Consider the following 22,246-nt stretch of genomic DNA (forward strand, 5'->3'; position numbering starts at 1 on the left):
CATTAATTTGTTCCTTCCTTTGTCTTTCTTTCTTCTTTATTACTTGTGTAGAATCCATATGACCTAATTTTTGACACTTAGTGGCCAGATTAAGATCATGTTAATATAGGAGTCTAGTACTTGGAATTATTTTGGGTTGAATTTTGTGACGCTAATGTTATGTTTCTTTTCTTTTTTTTTTTAATCAATATTATTATTATAAGGTGACGTGTGAAAAATTCACCGAGATCAGTTCCAAATAAAAAACCAATCAAGTATATTTAGTTAAGTTTGGAATATAAAAAATGTGACCAGCATGGCAAGAAACCATGAAAACCACTCATACAGCTCTGATTATAATCCTCCAATGCTTAAGTCAGTAAAGTCATAAAAACAGAAAATATGAAGAGAATATGAGGTTGCAAAAGTTGCACTTAGGGACCAATGATGTCTTATCCTAGTAATTAAGACGGAACTCTAGTGAACAAATTTGAGATCATGGACTCGAGTCTACCGGACGTGTGGGTATTTGTCAAATTTAATGTGAGTTTATTGTAATGGATTTTATTTATGTAACATCAATTTATCGTACTGTTTTGTCAGTTTATTAGTATTAATATAATATGTAATCACCGTTTCAAAAAAGAAAAAAGTTGCACTTGAGGCATGAAAGATTAATTTTTATAGATTTTTTTTGGAGTTGTACGATTTTCACATGAACCACTAATCTAAAAATGATTAAGTGGTCATCATGAGTCCATACATATCCAATTAAATTCAAATTCGGCCTAACCCAAAAATAAAGTACGTAAATCTTAGTCTGTTTTGACGATAATAAAAAGTTAGGGGTCTTTATGTAAAATTTCAAATTTTGATGTGTGACCATTTATCCATTTTTTATGATACATCATAAGGTATTAATAGATTATATAATGTGCTACTTACAATAATTGAGAATTAAATGTCGATAACACGACTTAATTATCGACTACTATCTCAAAGATTAATTAGATCATTAAATTTCAAAACAATAGCACATAAAATGCATTATGTAAAAATAAGATTGGAGAAATCACAACCCAAAAATTTATAATTTTAAATGACAGTGAATTAAAAAAAAATTTAAAATTCATCAATATTCGGTAATATAAAAAATCAAATTCGAATTGATTTGATATTGTTTGTGTTCTTCATTCTTTTAATTTTTAGGAAAAAAATATGTGGTTTTAATTTTATTTTTATAAATTTTTATTTGAAATGAGAATATATCTAGATTAGTTAAAAATATATATATATATTTTATATTGAATTATGATATTAAATTAATACATTTTAAATGTGAATACGTATAAACATACATGTTTCACCTTTAATTACTATTTTAATGTTCAAATTTTAACTGTTTGTATTTTTATTTTCAGTGAAAAATGTATATATGTTTTCTTGTGAACGAGAATATATCTAAAATTATTTAATGAGATTGTGTTTTATACTGAATTGTGCAGTAGAATCAATATATTTTCACTTTAATTACTGTTTCAAAGATTAAAAATTGAAGACGAAAACATAATATAAAATTTATTATTTAAAATTTGAAAACCCTTTATTTATTTATTTTTTATTTCCATTTGGGTACAAAACAAGAAGGGTAAAACAGTAAATTCGAGAAACATTGACTTGCCCGTCACCGCTACGCCTACGGCTAGTCGGCTAAGCATCCCTTTTCACTATATTATTGTTATTTTGAATGGGGGACTACCAAAGTAGACGTTGGCCTTTAGGCACTTGGCAGTTACCTTCAAACTTTGAAAATCAAATCTGCAGTACCCCCCACAGCCCACACACTCACAGAGGATACAACAACGGGTGCGCCCGGAGAACAATCGACGTTATGTCGCCTTTCAAACCCTTTTAAAGTCTGCATTTTCATCTTCAAAGCTTTGGCAGCAGTGAGGATTGAAGCTTTAATGGCGTTTGACGGACACATTTTTGGAACAGCAAAAATCCAGCTGAGTCCTTGTCTTTTCTTGAATTGAAGTGATCCCTTTTGAGTAATATTTTTGGTGTTGAAATGGAAAGTGTAGCTGAGACTGAAAGGAGCGAGATGAAAGATGGGGCTGAGTTGGTTAGTGATGATTCGGTGACGGAGTCGAGGAAGAGCAGCCGGAGCAGTAGTTGCGACAGCAGATCGGGTTCCGATAATTCTTCTTCTGCTCAGTTGGGTTGGCCTATCGGGAAAGCTGCAAATTGTTTGGGAAATGATGGGTCTGAAGGAAAACGCAAGTCCACGTTGAATGTTGAGAGTTGTGATGATGATTCTAAGTTGAAGAAGCACGGTTCAAATGTTTCAGGTTAGTTCGGAGTTCGATTATCCTTTTCCAGCCCAAGAAAAGGAAAAGGATTAAGAGAAAATATCAAAGCTTAAAAGAGAAACGGAAATTTAAAGAAAAACACACAGTACACGGGTAGAAATGTTGATTTTCTTTTGTTGTTTTTGGTAGTTATGGTGGTTTTATTATGTTATCGATGAAGATTTTTAGTTTGAGTATGGTTGGCACAAAATGTTCGAGTCTTTGATAATGTGCGAATTTTTGTCGTTTATCTTGGTAACAATTTTGATCCTGAAAAGAAAACTGAAAGGGCTAAAAACTTTCCATGGTATTTTTGACCCTTTTAATCTTAACAGAAATGGAGATGATGAAAGAGCGGTTTGCAAAGCTGTTGCTTGGTGAAGACATGTCTGGAAGTGGTAAAGGGGTCTGCCCAGCATTGGCCATTTCAAATGCCATCACCAATCTATGCGGTATAGATCAAATTCCTCTCATTTTGTCAAGTTCTCTGTTGTGAGTTTGTGTTTGAAGTGTTCAAGAACTAGCTTTTATGCTCTTATTATATGAGAAATCTATCTTTTTTTTTTTGTTTTGGCTCTATCAATCTGCGCTATATGATATACGGGAATGTTTCGGTTGTAGCTACTGTGTTTGGGCAACTGTGGAGGTTGGAACCATTGCCGCCTGAAAAGAAGACAATGTGGAGAAGAGAGATGGAGTGGCTTCTTTGCGTGAGTGATTATATCGTCGAATTGATACCATCTTGGCAAACGTTCCCTGATGGGAGTAGGCTTGAGGTAGTTCTTGTTGGATTTGTAGATAGAAATTAGTTTTTTGCAGCATATATCCTACTAAGTTTCTGAAATCCTCAATGACAGAAACCAGAAAATGAATTTGAATTACGGGTACTTTTCTTATGGATCGTTACAAGTTTTCTGTCTTTAGGTGATGAGTTCTCGTCCAAGATCAGATCTAATTATTAATCTCCCGGCTCTGCGTAAACTTGACAACATGCTACTAGTAAGATTTAATTGCGTCTCTTTCTTGGTTGGCCTACTATTGCTCTTATGAGTCGATCTTACTTCCTATTCTTGTATATTGCAGGAAATACTCGACGGATTTACAGAAACTGAGTTCTGGTATGTTGATCAGGGTGTAATAGCACCGGAGGCTGACGGATCAGTATCTTTCCAGAAAGCTATTCAACGGCAGGATGACAAATGGTGGCTGCCGGTGCCACGTGTCCCTTCTGGCGGTCTTTCTGAGGGCACGAGAAAGCAATTAAGTTACAAGCGTGAATGCGCAAGTCAAATTCTTAAAGCTGCTATGGCTATTAACAGCATTGCTTTGGCTGAGATGGAAGTTCCAGACTCATACTTGGAAACTCTTCCAAAGGTTTGATGTCGTCAAAATTAACATTTAATACCACAAAATCAAAAGGTGGATTAAGACAGAGGATCGAATGATTTACTTAGATATGGTTTCGTGACCTCTTATCGACTTGGAAACATGCTATAAATATTGGGATGCTGCTGCAATGCTATTAAGACATATATGTTTCCTGCTTTCGTATGGAAAGTTTTTGTCATGTCTTTAAGGAATTGCATCAATTACAATATTATGAAATAAATTACTGAACCGGATAAGGTTTAAAAATGGTTGTTTTAAGTAGCTGACATGCAATTTCTAATTTAGTTTAGCAATGCTGCTGATTTCTCTCTGCTCGTAGGCATTTTCATTGTCTTCTCTTGTGAACATGTCTTACTGATTGTTAACAGATGTTATGTTTTTTCTAGCATTCACTTACTATACTACAGTACTACAAAGTTGATTTGACTTTGAAATGTTATGCAAATTTTAGAACGGGAGAGCATGTCTGGGGGATGTCATCTACCGTTACATCACTTCAGAACATTTCTCCTCCGAGTGCTTGCTTGATTGCCTTGATCTGTCTTCCGAACATGTCGCTTTGGAGATAGCAAATCGGGTGGAGGCAGCAATATACGTGTGGCGCAGAAGGCAGCATCTGAAACCGCCACCTCATCCAAACCGTTCTGTAGCCAAATCGTCTTGGGAAATCGTCAGGGATCTGATGTTAGACGGAGACAAGAGGGAATTGCTTGCGGAACGAGCCGATACCCTCCTGCATTGCTTGAAACAGCGGTTCCCAGGTCTCACACAGACCACATTAGATACCAGCAAAATACAGTGCAACAAGGTTGATACCTACACAAAGTCTAATTTTCTTCTACAACGTAATCCATTTCTCAAATCTATTCTCTGGTAATCTGTGCTTTTAATATGGTTTTGTGTTCTTGAATCTCTTCAGGACATTGGAAAATCCATTCTGGAGAGCTATTCCAGAGTCTTGGAGAGTTTGGCATTCAATATCCTGGCACGAATTGAGGATTTACTCTATGTCGACGACATAAACAAGCAATCCGACAAACTCTCATCAGTGAGTTTGATGTCTCACAAAAAGGTACCAGTCCCATTTCAGGTGCCCGTCTCGGGCACTCCCTACCGGACAGCACAGACAACGCCCAACTTTTCCCCCGCTCCACTGAGAAGCCCTGCCAAAGCAGAGAGGACTCCATTTCTGGGCAGCAACAGCAACAAGCTTCCACGTCGTGGCCTAGGTGTTAAAAGAGTCCTCACGAATTATCTCAGTGGCGATGCAAAGGTGAGGACGTGCAGCAACATTCTTGAAGGTCTGGGTTCAATTTCAATCAGAATTACGGAAGGGACGACATCCCGTCTGAGCATGGAAGAGAAGGAGCAATCGTCGATCCATAGGGAGTCTAGGCCACGGCAAATAGACCGGTAGTTGGGGAACAACACACCGCAAATGGTTCTTGGCTTCTTACATTATGCTCATAGAAATGAGGATGTGTTGTTTCAGTTGTATGTTCATTTGATTTATTAGTTGAGCGATCGATGGTTATATTATTGAACTTGACCAGTTTGTAACTTTGACCTATGGGCAAAAATATTTATGCCCACCAATCCAATAGCTGTGCTCTATACATTGTGTATTCTAGATTAATATTGAAGAGGAAATTATCGTTACCTCCTCTCAAATTTGACATAATTATAAGTATCTCATCGTCAAATATCCTCCTGATATTAAAGTTCGGTCTGGCAACAAGCTCGTTTCGTTTCCCTCTGTTAAATTTCCATCAAGTTTTTGTGGTGAACTGACCAAACTGTCTTTCTGCATTATAAATTATAATTTTAGATCTTTTTTAAAATATTTTTACAGATTAATATTTTTCTATGAATTATTTATTTTACCCACCCTCAAATTTTTTAATAACTTTTCAAAAATTTCAATAAGGGTAAATTAACAATGTCCATTCACCTCTAGGAACTACATAATCATTTTTAATTTAAAAGAATATTTATAATTTTTAAATAATAAGTTATTATTTATAATTATGTCAAATGTAAAGTAATTATAAGTGTAATTTAGCCAAATGCTAAACAAGAAGTGCAGATCTCAAATTGATACAAAATGAAGCATTGCAATAACTGAGACGGAAGGAAAAAAAGAAAAGGCAGAACACAGAAAGGGGCATTCCGAGAATTGAACTCGGGACCTCTCGCACCCTAAGCGAGAATCATACCACTAGACCAAATGCCCTTACTGCTACCCAAGCCTAGATTCTCTTCTAACTACTTTGGTGTTTTTTTTATAAATAAATTTTATTTGAACTATTTTATTGTTATTATGATAATTTTAATCCGAACTTATCATTCCTCAATTTATTCTTCAAATCTGCACAAGTTGATATTTAGTTTCTCAAAAAAATTTGAATAATTCTATGACTTAAATTTACATTTTTCTCAATTTTAATAATGTTGAACTTTTTCTATTTTATTCGCTATATTACCTGATATTATTTTTATACTATGAAATAAGTTGTATGATCAAAAATAAATGATAAATATTTTAAATAAATATAAGAATTAAATTAAACTTTATTATTTGTTAAAAAGTAACTTTATTGGCAAATAACAAGTACAAAAATGTTAAGCTAAACCAATATACTTTATAACATCGGGACAAAACAAATTTATTAAACAACTAGTAGGTGTGGCGCATTTTACGTATATGCATAATTTTTTGAATTATATAAAAATTATATTATTTAATTTTTATAAATAAAAAAGTACCTAAACATAATATATATATATATGCAAGATAATAAATTAATATAAATATTTTGATTTATAAAGAATATTGAAAACAAAGATACATTAAATGTTGGAGAAATTAAAAAAAAATGCATGAGACAAAAGAAATAACTACCAACAAGTAGTTATGGAAGGCCAAAATAAATGAAGTAAAAAATAGTTGATTAATTTAAAATTTTAAAAAATAGGAATAAATGTATTTTTTGTCCTCAAATATAGTCATATACAATTTTTGGTCCTCAAATAATTTAAAATTGCAATTTTGGTCATCAAATTTTAACTTTTTTGCACTTTGGGATTTTCATTAATTTTTTCGTTAAATTTAATGAAAATTTCATTTAAAGTGAAAAAAATTGCTATTTTCCTCCCATTTTATGATATTTTTAAATTATAATCTAATACACCAATTTTTTCTATTTTTCTTCAAATTTCAAAGAGAATAAACCAAAAAATATAAATTTCAACAACAAATTTTCTAAATACTCTTAACAAAAAATTGTAAATAAATAAGAAAACTGTTAATAAATTTTAGAACATTTATTTCTTAAAATAATGCTCTCACTTAATAACAAAATATAAATTATAAATTCCTTAATTTTGAAATAAATTTTCTACTCCAAATTTTATGGTATGTTCTATTCCATTTAATATAAACACACTACATAAAACTGTTATTTGAACTATAAAAATGAACTCCGGATTTAGAATAAAAAAAATAGAATAATTCATTTACACCCTATAACCTACCCTCTGTTTACAAAATTATTCATATTTTTTAAATAATTACATATAGACTCATCGAAAATATCGACATCATTATATAACTATCTATATTATTTTAACTGTCATGAATAATGTTATAATTATAAAAAAATATGAATAGTTTGTATAAATTGATTATTAATTGGAAGAATAAATGTAATGATCCCATAAGAAAAATTCCATGTAAAACTAACGCATAAACCATTACTGCCCAAGATTTCATGGGCATCTCTTTGTCCGAAAAGCAGAAGACCCGCTTTCTCAAATTTACCATTTTGACCTTGCTGTACATTCAAGTTACGCATCTGCCTACACGCACACACCCCTAGCACTAGCAGCAGTAAGTAAAAAAGAAACGCCGACCGATCCCAATTCTCCGACCAATCTCCGCCGCCCGAAATGCCAGCCACCAGCATCCACATCACGGCGCTGGACGGGATCGTCAATGTCAACTCCCTTTTCACTCTCGCCGTCTTCATCGGGCTGGCCTGGAACCCCACCGACCCGAGCAACAGCCTAATCGACCCCATCCAACAGCCCGGCTGCTCGCCGGGGCCGAAAGTCGCGGAGGATCTGGTCGCCTTCCACGTCTACTCCTTCAGCTGCTTCCTCTTCTCAAGCCTGGTGGCGCTGGGGCTGAAACAGGCCCTCAGGCTATCCCGTGGGGCTGCCCACTACAGCAACCGGGCCCTGTGGGTGTTCGACCTTGCCCACGTGAACCAGACGGCGCTTCGGGTCGGGTACGTGGTGTCGGCGGTGGGTTCGGTGTGCGGGTCGGTGTTCCTGATGCTGGCGTTGGTGAATGTGGTGCAGATCAAGCTGGGGATGCTGGGGTGTGGCGGAAACGGGCACGGGTATGGGGCGGTGGTGCCTCTGCTCATTCTGGTGCCTTCTGGGCTTTTCATTTATGTTTGTACTGTGTTCTATGCTTTTACCCGTTAGGAATTGTGTAGTAATTTTTTTTTGAAAACGAGAATTGAATCTGTTGTATGAGGAAATGGCTTTGGAATATGTTTCTGGCCTATATTTTCCTTTTTAATGTTATTGGGAACATTCTCACTTTGTTTGGGTTCGTTTTTGGGCCATCTCAGAGATGGCCCAAAAACAATGTAATGTTTGGCATGCATTGTTTTACCCATTTCTATTTTATTTTTAGTTGTTTTTGTAAAAATATGGGGAACAAAACTGACTTTTTTATTTACAGCCGTACATTTTCTCTTTCCTCTTCTCTTTCCTCTATCGCAGACATCGGCTTTCCTCGCAGAAATCGCCCCTCTGTTCATCGTCTTCCTTCTTCTTCAGATCGATACTCGCAGAAATCGCCCTTCACCTCTGTTCATCGTCTTCCTTCTTCTTCAGATCTATACCTCTGTTCATCGTCTTCCTTCATCGGCTTTCCTCGCAGAAATCGCACAAATTGGATGATTATCTTTGTTTTTCAGCCCATTTTTCTCCAAATAGAGAAAAGGGTTTCAAGAAGTGAAAAGGGTTTTTCTTCTTTGCAGCAGGGTTCCTTTCAATTCCCTTGATTGCTTATCCAACCAGAACTTGCTGGAGAAACTTGTACAAGATTATCTCATTTATCCCTCTTGTTTACTCAATCTTTATACTTCTACCCTTTGTATCAGAGTCCCCAAGGTGGCTTCTTCGCAGAGGTCGAAGTGAGGAAGCTCTTGAAGTGTTGAAAAGATATGCAAGAATCAATGGGAAGGAATTGCCTCTAAATATCTCTCTCCTAGAACCATCTGGCAATGAGAAAAACTTGGTTGCAAGTGAAGGAGAAAATAACACCTCCACCATTGAGAAACTGTGGAATACTAGATGGGCTGCCAAGAGGATGTCCATGGTCATGCTCACAGGTTTTGGGATTGGTTTCGTGTATTATGGGGTTCAACTCAATGTTGAGAACCTCAACTTCAACCTCTATTTCGCCGTTGCCATAAATGCAATGATGGAGATTCCAGCCGTTTTCATAGGCAGCGTGCTGTTGATGAAATTTTATTAAACCACCTGCAATGCATATGATATATCTTCCATATTCTGATGATATCAGACCTGTTGAAGAGGTAAGAGTAACTTTTTAACTTCACTAATTTCTTAACTGAAGAATTTAGAATTAAAAACAATATGGTGGATCTACAGCTTCACACTGATACAAATCCCATGGCACCTCGAGCAACTGAAGACCAAATAAAGAGCGCCTCTTTGTTAGTGAAGCGTGTTGATCTAAAAAACTTTTCAGTTTGCCAATTTGCGAAGCCTGGTATGTTCCATATTCTAAAGGAATCGCTCTGTGGATTTTCTTACAGTAAATATCATAACAGTAGTAGATGGATAACAAGTATTTGGAATGGTGCTAACTTCAACGTTAATTTGGTGATGTAGGAGACCTGCTTTCTGAAAAGAATGCATCAATTAGAATTTAAGAATGCTATTTCTCTTGGAGGACCTTGATACAAGCATCCAAGGAACATATTGAATCATGAGATGAAAATTATGGCAAATATAAGAAATGGTTGGTGAAATCTTTTCATAATTATTGATGGCTACTGTTTTTCCATCAATAATTGCTGCCATTGCATGTGGTGCTTTGTATCATTGCAGAAACTTTTCAGTCAATTTCTGTATACTCTGTACTCTTCTGAAACATTTGTCGGCTATTTACTTTTTCTGCACTTAGTCACTTGGAGATATAATGAAAGAAATTACTATTTACCCGTGAATTGTACTCTCCTCTCTCTATATAATGTGTTACAACTCTTTATGCAATTTGCACTTTCATTCTATCTGTTGAGCTTATTCTGTCGAAGTAAAGTATTGCATTGCAATTGTTGACACATTATTGGTCGAGTACTTTCATCCATCTAACATTTGGCTTTACCATTTTCTTGTTATTAAGGTATGTATCTTAATTTTCGCTCACTAATCTTGATCTTAAATGTTATATTCTTCAAAATTTTAAGATAAAAATGCTTAATTTGGTTTTGCTTCTTGTTGACCTTGGCATGATGAATTACTTCGACTTGTTTGGCATGGGTCCCGCGGATAGATCAAAATCGATATCGATCTCGTAAAGGACGACTAGCACAAAACGTTTTGGCTATCTGTGACTTCGATATGAATTTTACATACGTGTATGCTGGGTGGGAAGGGAGTGCGGCTGACGCACGTGTCTTGAATCATGCTATATCACAGGACCAAAATTTCCCTTTTCCTCCAAATGGTGAGTAAACAAGTTAACATAGTTCCATTATACTCCATAGTTATTAAGAAAGAAGCAATTCTTATATTATCAATGCTGATAATAATTTATGAAGTACTGCAGGCAAGTATTATCTAGTGGATGCTGGATTTACAAACTATCAATGTTTTCTTGCGCCTTACAGAGGTACTCGATACCACCTAGCCGAGTATAGGGGCCATGGTCGCCGATATCGAACCCCACAGGACCTATTTAACCATGCCCATTCTCGTTTAAGAAATGTAATTGAGCGTTGCTTTGGAGTACTGAAGAAGCGGTTTCCAATATTACAGTGGGGGATGCCGAGCTACCTTCTTCAGCACCAAGTGGATTTAGTTATCGCTTGTTGTACACTTCATAACTTCATCCGTAGGTTCAGTCATGATGACATTATTTTCAACGAACCAGAAGATGAAATTCCTCCCGATATGGATTCATTCTACCATAGAGAACATCCTACCGTGACTGAACTAGAAGCACAACGCATATTCCGCGACAACATAGCAATGCAGATGTGGGCATCTTATAATCCAACCTAGGCATTGGTAAACGTAAAGTAGACAATCCGAATGTAATGTTAATGTGCAACTTGTGACTAGTGTGTAACAAGTACGAAATGAGGATTGTGATCCAAAATTGGTTAATGTCGTTACATTCAGCCTATTTTACTACCTTTAAATGTGTTCGACATATAATTTAGATGTTCATAAGATTTTAATTATGATATCAGCTTGGTGTATACATGTTTTATATTTTATACTTTAAGATTAGTTTTTGCAGACATGGCATATCGTAGATACTTGGAACGGGCTGGCTTTCCACAGGAGGAGCATTGGACATTAAATGTTGAGCAGCGCTTAATGTGGATGATTGTGGATGACAACACCCGAGTCCCCATGAGAGATGATCGACGTGCGGAGGCACACATGAACCAGTGGGTTCGTGGATTACGACGGCATTTTGGGTATCATTACACACAAGATCAGGTCCGTCAGAAATTTTATGAATTGAAAGAGCGATTTCGTCAGTTCCACGAAATCACTCAGATACCAGGAATTTATTATGATGTTGAAACATTTTGTATGGATTTTCCTGATGAGCTACGACCACATACGACACGGGTATGTCATGTTATCGCTTTAATTAAATTATTGCAACCTAGTAACTATTTATTCCGAATTACTATTTATTTTTCATTGATTGATTGTCAATATGAACCTGTTGTAGATCTACCCGTTGGCTAGACGATACTACCAGTATCCAGAGCCTCATTACCCCAGCATGCTCGAGATATGGGGCCCAATTAGACTACCGCTTGGGCCAGCTGAGTTGCACAGTGACGGGGGGCATAGCCGAGATAACCCACCGCGTAGTTTTGTGAGAGGTGGCGAAGAAGCCCCCATTATCATATCGGGATCCACTGCACCAACTCACCAAACGCATACCCATATTGCCAGTTGGGATGTTGAGGAACAGGTAGCTCGTGGGGATGGTGGCCCACGATTGGCGCGCAATATTTCATTAGCGCCACGTAGAAGTCTGGACATGGGTTCGGGAGTTGGTGGGATCGGGTCATGGACAGATTACATTCGTCGTTTTGGCGTGCAATCCGACCGTGGAGGCCATTCGCATAGTGAGGGAGACAGTACAGCACGCTCGCGGCGACCAACCGGAATTCCACCACGTCGACGTGACGGTCCTTAAGTATTAGTGGTGTTGTAGAATATGTGAGCCAGTCACTTGTTGTCATATGTTAATTATAAAGTTAACGGGAACATGATTGTGTGCGTCATTTATCATTCAATGACTTAAGGGTTTCATTGTCATACTTTAATTAGACAATACGCCGTATTAATCCAAAATATATTTTTCAAACCATTGGAATCTGTAGTTATAAATTATATTTAGTTAATATTGGATTATGTGGATCTTCAAATTATAAAAAATTGAAGGATGCATTAGAGAGTTGATATACATGTTAGATGTATAATATTTTCTTTGGTGATGTTTGTATTTTTTATTTTTAAATGCAAATACATTTTATTTTAACCACTTAATATTTTGTACATAATATTTTCTACATCATTGGAATAATTAAAAAATTTTAAAAAATACAAAATAATAGAAAAATTCTATGCGATTAATTCATATATTACATTATTTGAATAATATATTTAAATTTATCACCTCGAACAGAACGTCTAACAAAAAATATTGTTAATCCATTACTAGAGTGCATTTAATTATTTATAAAAGTGTATCTACATAAATTATTTTTTTTACATTTCCATACATATATAATTAGAAAATAAAATTTATTTTAATCCATTCACAACTAAATAAATTAAATATATTTTTATACATATATATATATATATAAATATATACAAAAGAGACATGATTTGACAATGAACAGTACTTTTTGTCTCCCACTACCCAACATCAAATATACCATACTTATTTTATATTATCTCCAAAAACAAATCCAAACATACACACTATCTCTAACTTATTTTTATTTATCTTTGTTTTTCTCTCTCTATCTCCACAAAATACCCTAAAACAAGTTAAAAACAAAACCAAACATTATGTCAAGTTCTCACTTTGTGTTTTTCTTTTTTGGGAACAACCGAGAACATAATAAATCATGTCCGACACCAATCCTCTTTAGTTCCAAATACAAAAATATCTTATAAAATTATAAGTACATTACATGAGCAGTATTCGTATAATATATCTTAGAAAAGGTGTTTGTGTGACTAGTTCAAAAACACAATTACTTTTTGACTTTTACAAAATTATAAATACATCATTTGAGAGGTGTTTATGTAATATATCTAAAGGGGTGTTTGTGCAATCGATCCAAATACATAAATACCTATCTTTTGTGAAATTATAGATAAATCTCTTGAAGGGTGTTTATATAATTTACATAAGGGGTGTTTTCGCAAGCAATATATATGAGTGTATTTATAATTTTTTATAAAGTATATAATATTTGTGTATTTAGAATATATTCTTAAGACGTGTCAATGTAATTTACTCTATTATTTAATAATAGAGCAAAGAGTAGAGGGCGTTTTTTTTTCTACATCGATAAATATTATATATAAATATATTCGCACATATAATAATTGGTAATAAATTTATACAAATATGGCTTTAAGTACAATGACAAAGGAGGCATGCTCTTCATTTGGAGTTGTTTTAGGTACTTAGTTTGTAAGATTTGAAAAAACTTTTTTCAAAGATTCTAAAATGTGCATTAGGGAATGTAAAGAGTTTTTGATATTGTTATCTAAAGATGTTTCCGAAGTCTTGGTATCTTCTTTTTTCATAATTATTATTAACCGGGTACACCAATTCTGCATGCATATATAATATTTCATATTTTAAAATTAATTATAAATAAAAACAAAACATATAGACTAACAAATCACATTTAAAAAAAATAATAATAACAACTTACAATATTATTGACACAACAAAAGAATTAGTATAGTAATATTAAAATGACAAGAAGCCACTTTTGTAAAAAAAAAAAAAAGAAAAGAAAAAGAAGAAACAAGTACCTTACTATTAATTTTTAAAATGATCTTATTACGGGTATAATTATAACATTAAAAAATTAGAACAATTGTATTACTAAATGTCGTTTGTGTGTGTAAAAAATCTCCCTTTTTTTTTTGTTTTTCCATATTAACATATACTATTACAACGTGATGGGGTAGAGATGAGGCAACCTGCTTTCGAACCCAAAAACTTCTACTTTACTGAACAGAGTGATGCCTTGGCATCGTCTTCAAAATGTTGGGTTTGGACTAATTTCAAACCAATTGCCTCTCAAACATTTCATACTCATTACCAGTCCAAAAAAAAATCAAACATTGGAATGGTATTAAATGCAATCGGCGATGCGTTATGCAACAACAGAGTTTTTAATATTCATGAAGAAATAATAAAAAAGTATTTAAGATCACTCAGTAATAAAATTTACCAACCTATATTAATTTGATAATTGCCACTTAATATCCTTCGAAGTATTGTAATATCTTCACTTTGACTCAATATTTAATGAAGAAAATCGCATAGCCAAATTTTAAAAAATAGGATACATTAAATCACACAAATATCCCACACCTTTTTGTAAAACTAGCCGTAGTGAAAAGTCGTCATTATGTGTATATAATAAATAATATTTTATGTTTTAAATTATATTGTGAATAAAAAAATATATATATAAATCAATACGTTATATTTTTTTTAAAAAAGAAAGAAAACAACATAAAAAAAAAAAACCAACTTAATGGTATAACTGGTATAAAGATAAAATTAGTGTTGGTTTTATAACCGACTTTCGTGAAAGAAAATGCCTTTTTTTTTATATATATAGTATAGATTATAAATACACCTCATAAGGTTTTAGTTGTAATTACTACAACATCTCTTATCTAGGGGTAAAATTTTACAAATACACCCCAAAATAAATCATACCGAGAATCCCTTTAAGGGGGTGTACTTGTAATTATGTAAAAGTAGGAATATTTATGTAATTAGACCAATCTTAGGAGATGTTGATGTAGTTTACCCAAAAAGTACATATAATTTCAGAAATACTTTTTTCACCACAAATATGTAATTATAATTAAGTACGTAAACATTCTTCTTTCTTTATATATTTTTTACACACGTCTGCTAAGTATATATGATTATATCAAAATGGGAGTTCCTGTTTGTCCAAGTGAATAACTGTCTGTACATGTTCACAGCAGCTTATAGAAGAAATAATGCTCTGCGACTCTTTCTTGGCAAATTACTCCCAAAACCTCACATCATAAAACTAAATCAAATGAACACCCATTTTAACTGAAATGTCTAAATCTCATGCTAAATTCTCTCTTTCCAGTAAACTAATTGGCAAATAACTATATGAAACAGCAATTAAATGACAAGACCACACCATATACTCACAGTAACCGCCGGAGTTCCTGTGTTTCATTCCGAAGAGAATGAAGTTCTTTCATAATCTCAGCTTGATTCTCCAAGATCAGTGACATGACACTCGACATCTCCATCTGGACATATTAGTTCCAAATATTAGAGAAAATCACGAGTAGAAGGACCAAACACAAAAGCTATTAGATGTATACCTCCTGCATATGGAATTGCCTTAGTATTTCTATGTGAAGATTACGCATGTCTTCATGAATAGATTTCTGAAACAAAGCAAGAGTTTCTTCAAGTGTACGCTGAAAAAGCTGAAGGGTAAAGGAAGTTCCCTGCTGCAAGTCAGGCTGCAAGGGAGTTTTCTGCATCGTCGCTCCACCCTATCATAAAATTATAGAGAAATGATTACCAAATGAACGAGAAATAGACTCAGACATCAATAATAATTCATAATCTAAAACATCTCAACCAGTTCTTCATGCAAAGAACAGTAGAACATAAACCCCCATATCCCATAAATGGTATCCTGACACCAATTTCTGCTTAAGCAAAGAAAAATTATATGTATTTGTTTATATTGATATATAGAAATGAATGACAAAAAATCATAAATCACTGCACGCAATCCAGAAACAGACTGCAATATTTGATTGTTCCTTACATTTGTAGTTGTAAGGGCGCTGGTTCCTGCGGCAGACGGCATTTCAGACCTTGACAACAAACTACTCAGATGTTCTTCCCTAGTTTCTGCTCCTGTTTTCTTAGATTTTGGTGACCCCACTGCAAGAGATGATGCATCACTGAAGGATGGTGCGGCACCTATTCTCTCAGCATAACTGGAGAATCTTCTAGGCAGAGATAAAGCTGGAACCAGATTATCAAGGTTAATCTGCCCTGTAATGCTTTTTGTACCTAAAGGAGAGGAAACAGCTTCCGGAGATCTCAAGGAAGTTTCTTGATTGGGGGTATCTCTGCTGCGTAAATTAACCAGGCTCAGGCCTGATGTTAAATTGCTGGTGCTCTGATTTTGGGAGACGCCATCTTGTAGACCAGACAACATCAACCCTGATGACAAACTAGTGGATGCCAGTGTTGCAAAACGAGAAGGCATGTTGATGGATTGGCGGTGATGACTTAATTTGTCTGAGAGCCTCAAGCCACCCCAAGCTTCAGGTGGGGTAATAGAGGAAGAATCATCTGTATGTGTAGATGCAGGGGTAGTCACCAACTGTGAGACGGTAGATGGGATGTCATCCTGCAAGAGCTTTCCCAGCATAAATATGTCGGGCAAGATAACAAGATGTTCCACATAGTCATCGAGTGCAAGGGAACCACAGAATAGTTGCTTATACTATGCAATGACTAGTGTAAGCAGAAGAAAACAGACCAAGCATTTAATATCAGAAATCAGCAAGCAAATGACATTGTATTTGCCCGATAACAGGCCAATTAGGTCATCTAAATTTCTACTAGATCTCCGAGTATCAAGACACGACATAACTTATTAGTCATGAATAAAATGATAAAAAGAAAAATAAATCCTGGAAAATGGACATAGAATACCTGCTTCAGCGATGAGTTGGATTTCCAGTCAAAAATTGGATGGTTATTGTTGGTGCTTTCCTCTGAAAGACCGAACCTCCTGGAAGTAAACAGAGAAGAAGGTCTTCTATCCAGATCTTTCTTTGGACCATCACGATCATCCCACAATTTATCAAGAGAGGGTGTAATTGGTTGAACTTCCACGAGGGGAGAAAACACCTCCATATCATCCTTGAAATTATAACTTCGAGGTGCATGCAGTCTTGCCAGAGTTCCACCAGTCAATAAGCTGCTTCGGAGAGGACCGAGAGGTGTTTCCTTCAAAGCAGGTAAATCTAGAGCACTTGATGTAGATCCTGCAGGAAAAGAAAATAAATCCCCAGAGGTACTGAAGTGGCTAGGATTTCGAGATCCAGAACCCACTGAGGCCATTGTATGGCTTGCCCGAGAAGGAAGTGGATCAGGCATAAGGACAGAATCCCCTACATCACCGGCCACGAGAGCAGTTTCATCTGTGCAGTTATTTTCATTGACTGTTGCAGGTTTTGACCTCTGCCAGCATAGATTTGTGACAGCCTTGACAAAGAGGAAATCATGTTTCATGACTAGAATGAAGTTGCTTAGGAATCTTTTGAGACAGAGTAGAAATAAAAACAACAATAGTTAACAAAGCGAGGGATTTTAACCCAATAAATGGAATAAGCATGGAAACATGCCAATAGTATTCTTTTGCACAACATTTAGGTCCTCTCATACTTATAAGCAACATGTTTCATAGTGGAAAGTGATCCTCTGATTTGCCCCATTACCAGCTATAACTTTGTGCAAAAGCAAGAGAGGGATTGAAGCACTCAAATAACAATGACCGTGCTATGGCACTACTATCACAAATGCTTTTGAACAACTTGCAAGATATATCACCACTCTCCTAACAAAAATAAGGAAAGGTTAGATAATAATCAGAATCACCTCAGAACTCCCGAATGCACGAAGAACAGTGATTGGTTGTGGTTTCCCACGAATGTCATAGAATACAACTTGACCAGTACTTGTACCAGCTGCCAAAATGAATCCATCATCAGTGAACGCCAGTGAAGAAAAAGGCGCCTCATAGGGAATACAAGACGATGGCTTCCTGGAGCCTGAGTCAAAAGTGTATAACTTCATGTCCAAACCAACACTAGCAATAGTCTGTCAAATTGGGGGATACAAGTAAGACAATTACTACACAATGTGACTTACAGCAAGGAATTGCATTTCAATGCATATAAATGGTTCAGAGAGCAGATATGGAAAAGCTCAAGCCAGAATTGTAAAGAGGAGACCTTGTCATTGGATGGTGAAAAACAGACGCCAGAGGTCGGTGCTGAATGCTGCTTCAGCCAAGAAGCCTGTGAAAGCAGATTGTTAGTAATATACTAGAAAGTAACAACCAATGTTGACTACAGTAAGGGTCCATTAAAGACAACACAACCAGCGGGTCGAGGTGCATACTCAAGGATCAATTGTTGTGTCCAAGTACAGAAAGATCATAGTGTTAATGGTAACCTACATTCTTGTGTTGACACAAAAAGTGCAAGTTGGACAAGATAACGTTGGTTGATTGTGCAGTCTTATCATAATTAAATATCTCATATTCATGTCTACCAACCAAAGATGAGGATTTCTAGCCAAACGGGTAAAGTCATGACCCTAAAAAGTCCTAAATAAAGCTACAAAGAGCTCCTTCCAGAACAAAAACTTAAGAGCAGAAAGAATTTCAAGATTTAACTAGAATTTGAAAGAGGCCCAACTGGGGATTTGTGTTCCTCGAATGATCAGAAAGTTTAAAAAGTCCTTGTGATTTAAAGTAACACTTTAGGGAGTGATTACAGAAAGATCCAGAGATTTAATGAGAACGCTCAAAACTACATACACACCAAGAATTCCAAGGTTGCAAGCCCAATAGAAGAAAGTATTTGGAAGACAAGGTGATTCAAGACCATTAGCACTTCTCCAGACAAGAGAAAGAAATTCAAAAGGCTGCCACAAAGCTTGAAGATCTTCTTTGGTTGAAAATGAACAAGGAAAGTTCTGGAATCCACAAATGATCAGCCAATATATTAGAGAACCAATACCTTTTTATGTTTTGTTTTAAGCAAAAGATCAGAAATCATATAGAGATAAATTCCATATTTTGCTGACAAACACATGATCAGTAAAAAAGAAAAAATCATCTCTTCCTGACCATAGAAGTCCAAATTCCTCCAGAAAAACGCAAAAACAGAATAATCATGTATACTCATCAAGGTACAATAAAAGCCATGGTTTCTATTCTAACCTTTGGGTTGCGACCAGTTGTATCCCACAAGTGGATGGACCCATCATCACCAGCCGTGACCAAAAGGTGCCGGCTCAACCGAGAATAATCAAGTGCACCCAAAACCTGGTCTTGTCATTCCGAGAAAAAAGTAAAAATCACATACACCCAAATAAAACACAATGAGTGGCTTTGCAACAACATGAGTGCTTGACCAATGAAAGCAACCTGTCCATTAGGGTCCCTGAGTTCAGCAGCTTTTGTGCCGGAAGCAAGGTTGTGAAGTATAAGATCGCCTTTACGACTGACTGAAGCTATATGTTCATCTTTGCAGTTGTACATTACACCTGTTATAGTATCAGTATGACCTTTCAACCATTTTACACAACGCTTGTTCTGCAAATCCCATATTCGTACAACTTGTCCAGTTCCACCGGAGCAAAGATATCTAGATCCTTTATTGCTGAAGCTGATAGTTGATATAGACTCTGAAGGCTTATATATTTAAGAGGAATTATGTGAGGAAAAAACATCAAGTACATGTTTCAGGTTAGATTGAGGTGTACCAATCACATTCCATGTCAAACAGACAAGTTATGATAAAATAAACCATCCAACTTATCATGCAGAAGACTCTAAATACACATGTAATCTAAACAATTGGATTTCTCTAATTTTCAGCCAGGGGTGTAACATCTAACGATCAACTCATTGTCTTAACCATTCATTGTCAAGTATCAATACTACTGCCTCATTAGGTTAATATCAACAATTATTGTCTGGAAGCTCCTCCACAACACTGCATCCTGTGCAGTGAGTATATGCTCATGTTGGTTATATATGCTCTCACATGCAGGTAATCTCAGTCCATTTATTGTCACACGTGAAATAACTCCAATAAAAAAGTATAATTAATACATGATTATATAACAACCTCGTCTAAAACTGCTACCATCTTACTCCTGTTAAGAAATAGAATTTATTTCAAGCATAAATAGGCAAAAATAGACCACAATGCACATCCTCGCGTACACCAACAAGTTAACTTAAAATTTAATCTTGTTCAAATCCATAAAAGCAAAAAAAAGAAAAGAAAAGAAGAAGAAGAAGAAGAAGAAGAAGAAAAAGAATAGCGCCGGCAATCTTAATTTAGATAATGTACCTCGATAATTTCGCCCCTGGAATTTTTGGCAGGCACCGTCCACAAGCTTTGCCCGTTTTTCCTCCATAATGATATTCTACTATCTTCACCGGCACTCGCCAACACCAAATCTAAAGAATCGCACAAAGAACCCCAAAAACAATCGCAGTTAGCAACAAGAAGTTAATAACCAGCAAAAAACTTACATTAACTTTAACTAGAAAACCAGAACTAGATTGCGAAAAGCTGAAGTGAATGTGGACTAACTGTTATGGTTCCACTTGACGGAATTCACACGTAAGCCCGGAGACGGAGAGTAGGTGAGAACGCAAGGGTCCTGAGGCTCCACCGAGATGTCGAACAGTTTCACGGTGTCGCCTCCGCTCGCCGCCAACAACTTTGCTGATTCCGCCGAATTCATATTTCAATGACGCAATGTATCAGGAAATTCAAGGGAAAATTTGGGCTTTTTGGAAATTTAGACAGTGGAAAGGTGGGTGAAATACTGCTGCTCCTTCGTCTGTGTGTGTGTGTGTGAGAGAGAGAGAGAGAGAGAGAAATTCAAAAGAAAGAATTGGGCTCAAACGAGGGCGCCTTTTACTATTTGTAAAAGAATTATTTTTGGTCCCTTATTTTTGAAAAGCAATATAATAATTTTAAATTTAAAATTATTCAAATAAATTCAGTTAAATTATTATTAAATATTTAAAATTCATAATTTTAAATTATTCGATCTAAATACAATTTTAAAATTTCTTATGATTAAATTCAACAATATGTAAATTATAATGAATTGAACATTTTAATGATAAGGGGGTAAAATTAAGAAAATATCAAATTCTTTCATTAGTATTTCATAAAATGCCATCGCATCATAAATAATATTATAATTTTCTTTACATAAAAAAAATTACAAAATTAGTTGTGAGTGGATTAAAATAAATATTATTTCCTAATTATATATGTATGGAAATAAAAAATAATAATTTATGTAAATACACTTTTAAAAATAATTAAATGCACTCTAATAATGGATTAACAATATTTTTTGTTAGTTGTTCTGTTCGAGGTGATAAATTTAAATACATTATTCAAATAATGTAATATATGAATTTAACCGCGTAGAATAATTATATTATTTTATATTTTTTAAAACTTTTAATTATTCCAATGATGTAGAAAATATTAAGTGGTTAAAATAAAATATATTTGTATTTAAAAATCAAATATTTAGAAACAAGACAAAATACTTAGAAATAAGACAAAAACATGACAAAACAAGCAATGACAAACATTGCTTCTATTTTGGGCCATCTCAAAACCGAAACCAAACATAAGAGTACAACCTCTTATTGCTTCGAATCTTCCTACTGCTATTGCTGTAAGTTATGCTGTTAAACTTCACTTTGGAGATTTGTTTTTAATTCTCAGTTTCTTGTTCTATTTTTCCTGCCATAACAAAGGGGGAAATACTTTTTCCATAACTTTTAATTTTCTTGGTGTTATGAGTTTCTTTTGTGGCCTTTTTTGTCTTTCTCCAGTGCTAAGTCTTCACCATTTGATACTTTTTTCTCTCGGTTTGCTTTACATTTTTTTGCTTAGTGTACTATCTTCTGTCATTATTATTTAAGAAATACTGTATAGTTGTTATTGTGAGGTGTGGATTTTGTTAATTCTATTTTTCAATTTCTTTTTCCTGATCGTCTATGTTTACATGTTATTAAGACAATTATTTTCATAGTTATTGAGGATTAATTTTAATTTCTACTTTATTATGAAAAGTTTGAGCTGAAATATATAGATGCTTT

At 34.9% G+C, this 22,246-nt stretch overlaps 4 protein-coding genes and 1 non-coding gene across 5 annotated transcripts; 3 read left to right on the plus strand and 2 right to left on the minus strand.

Moving 5' to 3' along the window:
* The first annotated feature begins 1,728 nt into the window (after positions 1-1,728).
* LOC105160933 (rop guanine nucleotide exchange factor 5) lies at positions 1,729-5,335 on the plus strand. Its single transcript, XM_088880121.1, has 7 exons — positions 1,729-2,330; positions 2,666-2,782; positions 2,952-3,106; positions 3,255-3,329; positions 3,414-3,704; positions 4,171-4,527; positions 4,639-5,335. The coding sequence occupies exons 1-7, from the start codon at positions 2,051-2,053 to the stop codon at positions 5,134-5,136; spliced, it is 1,773 nt and encodes a 590-aa protein (XP_088736247.1). The 5' UTR covers positions 1,729-2,050; the 3' UTR covers positions 5,137-5,335.
* A 545-nt stretch (positions 5,336-5,880) lies between these two features.
* On the minus strand, positions 5,881-5,952 carry TRNAP-AGG (transfer RNA proline (anticodon AGG)). The gene has a single exon. It is a non-coding gene; the product is annotated as a tRNA-Pro (tRNA).
* A 1,486-nt stretch (positions 5,953-7,438) lies between these two features.
* MEE60 (maternal effect embryo arrest 60) lies at positions 7,439-8,327 on the plus strand. Its single transcript, XM_011078461.3, has one exon. It carries the CDS (start codon positions 7,668-7,670, stop codon positions 8,208-8,210), a length of 543 nt encoding a protein of 180 aa, XP_011076763.1. The 5' UTR covers positions 7,439-7,667; the 3' UTR covers positions 8,211-8,327.
* Positions 8,328-9,395: 1,068 nt separating this feature from the next.
* Positions 9,396-11,048, plus strand: LOC148788512 (uncharacterized). Its single transcript, XM_088880113.1, has 2 exons — positions 9,396-9,531; positions 10,594-11,048. The coding sequence occupies exons 1-2, from the start codon at positions 9,396-9,398 to the stop codon at positions 11,046-11,048; spliced, it is 591 nt and encodes a 196-aa protein (XP_088736239.1).
* Positions 11,049-15,200: 4,152 nt separating this feature from the next.
* On the minus strand, positions 15,201-21,011 carry LOC105160935 (protein NEDD1). Its single transcript, XM_011078462.3, has 10 exons — positions 20,706-21,011; positions 20,460-20,569; positions 19,526-19,792; positions 19,319-19,423; positions 18,324-18,389; positions 17,968-18,189; positions 17,020-17,574; positions 16,118-16,711; positions 15,660-15,836; positions 15,201-15,584 (listed from the first exon to the last, which is right to left on the minus strand). Exons 1-10 carry the CDS (start codon positions 20,857-20,859, stop codon positions 15,477-15,479), a joined length of 2,358 nt encoding a protein of 785 aa, XP_011076764.1. The 5' UTR covers positions 20,860-21,011; the 3' UTR covers positions 15,201-15,476.
* Positions 21,012-22,246: the final 1,235 nt, after the last annotated feature.

Source organism: Sesamum indicum, linkage group LG4 (genome assembly GCF_026168435.1).
Source record: "Sesamum indicum cultivar Baizhima isolate 11 linkage group LG4, ASM2616843v1, whole genome shotgun sequence".
In the NCBI taxonomy this organism is placed as follows: Eukaryota; Viridiplantae; Streptophyta; class Magnoliopsida; order Lamiales; family Pedaliaceae; genus Sesamum; species Sesamum indicum.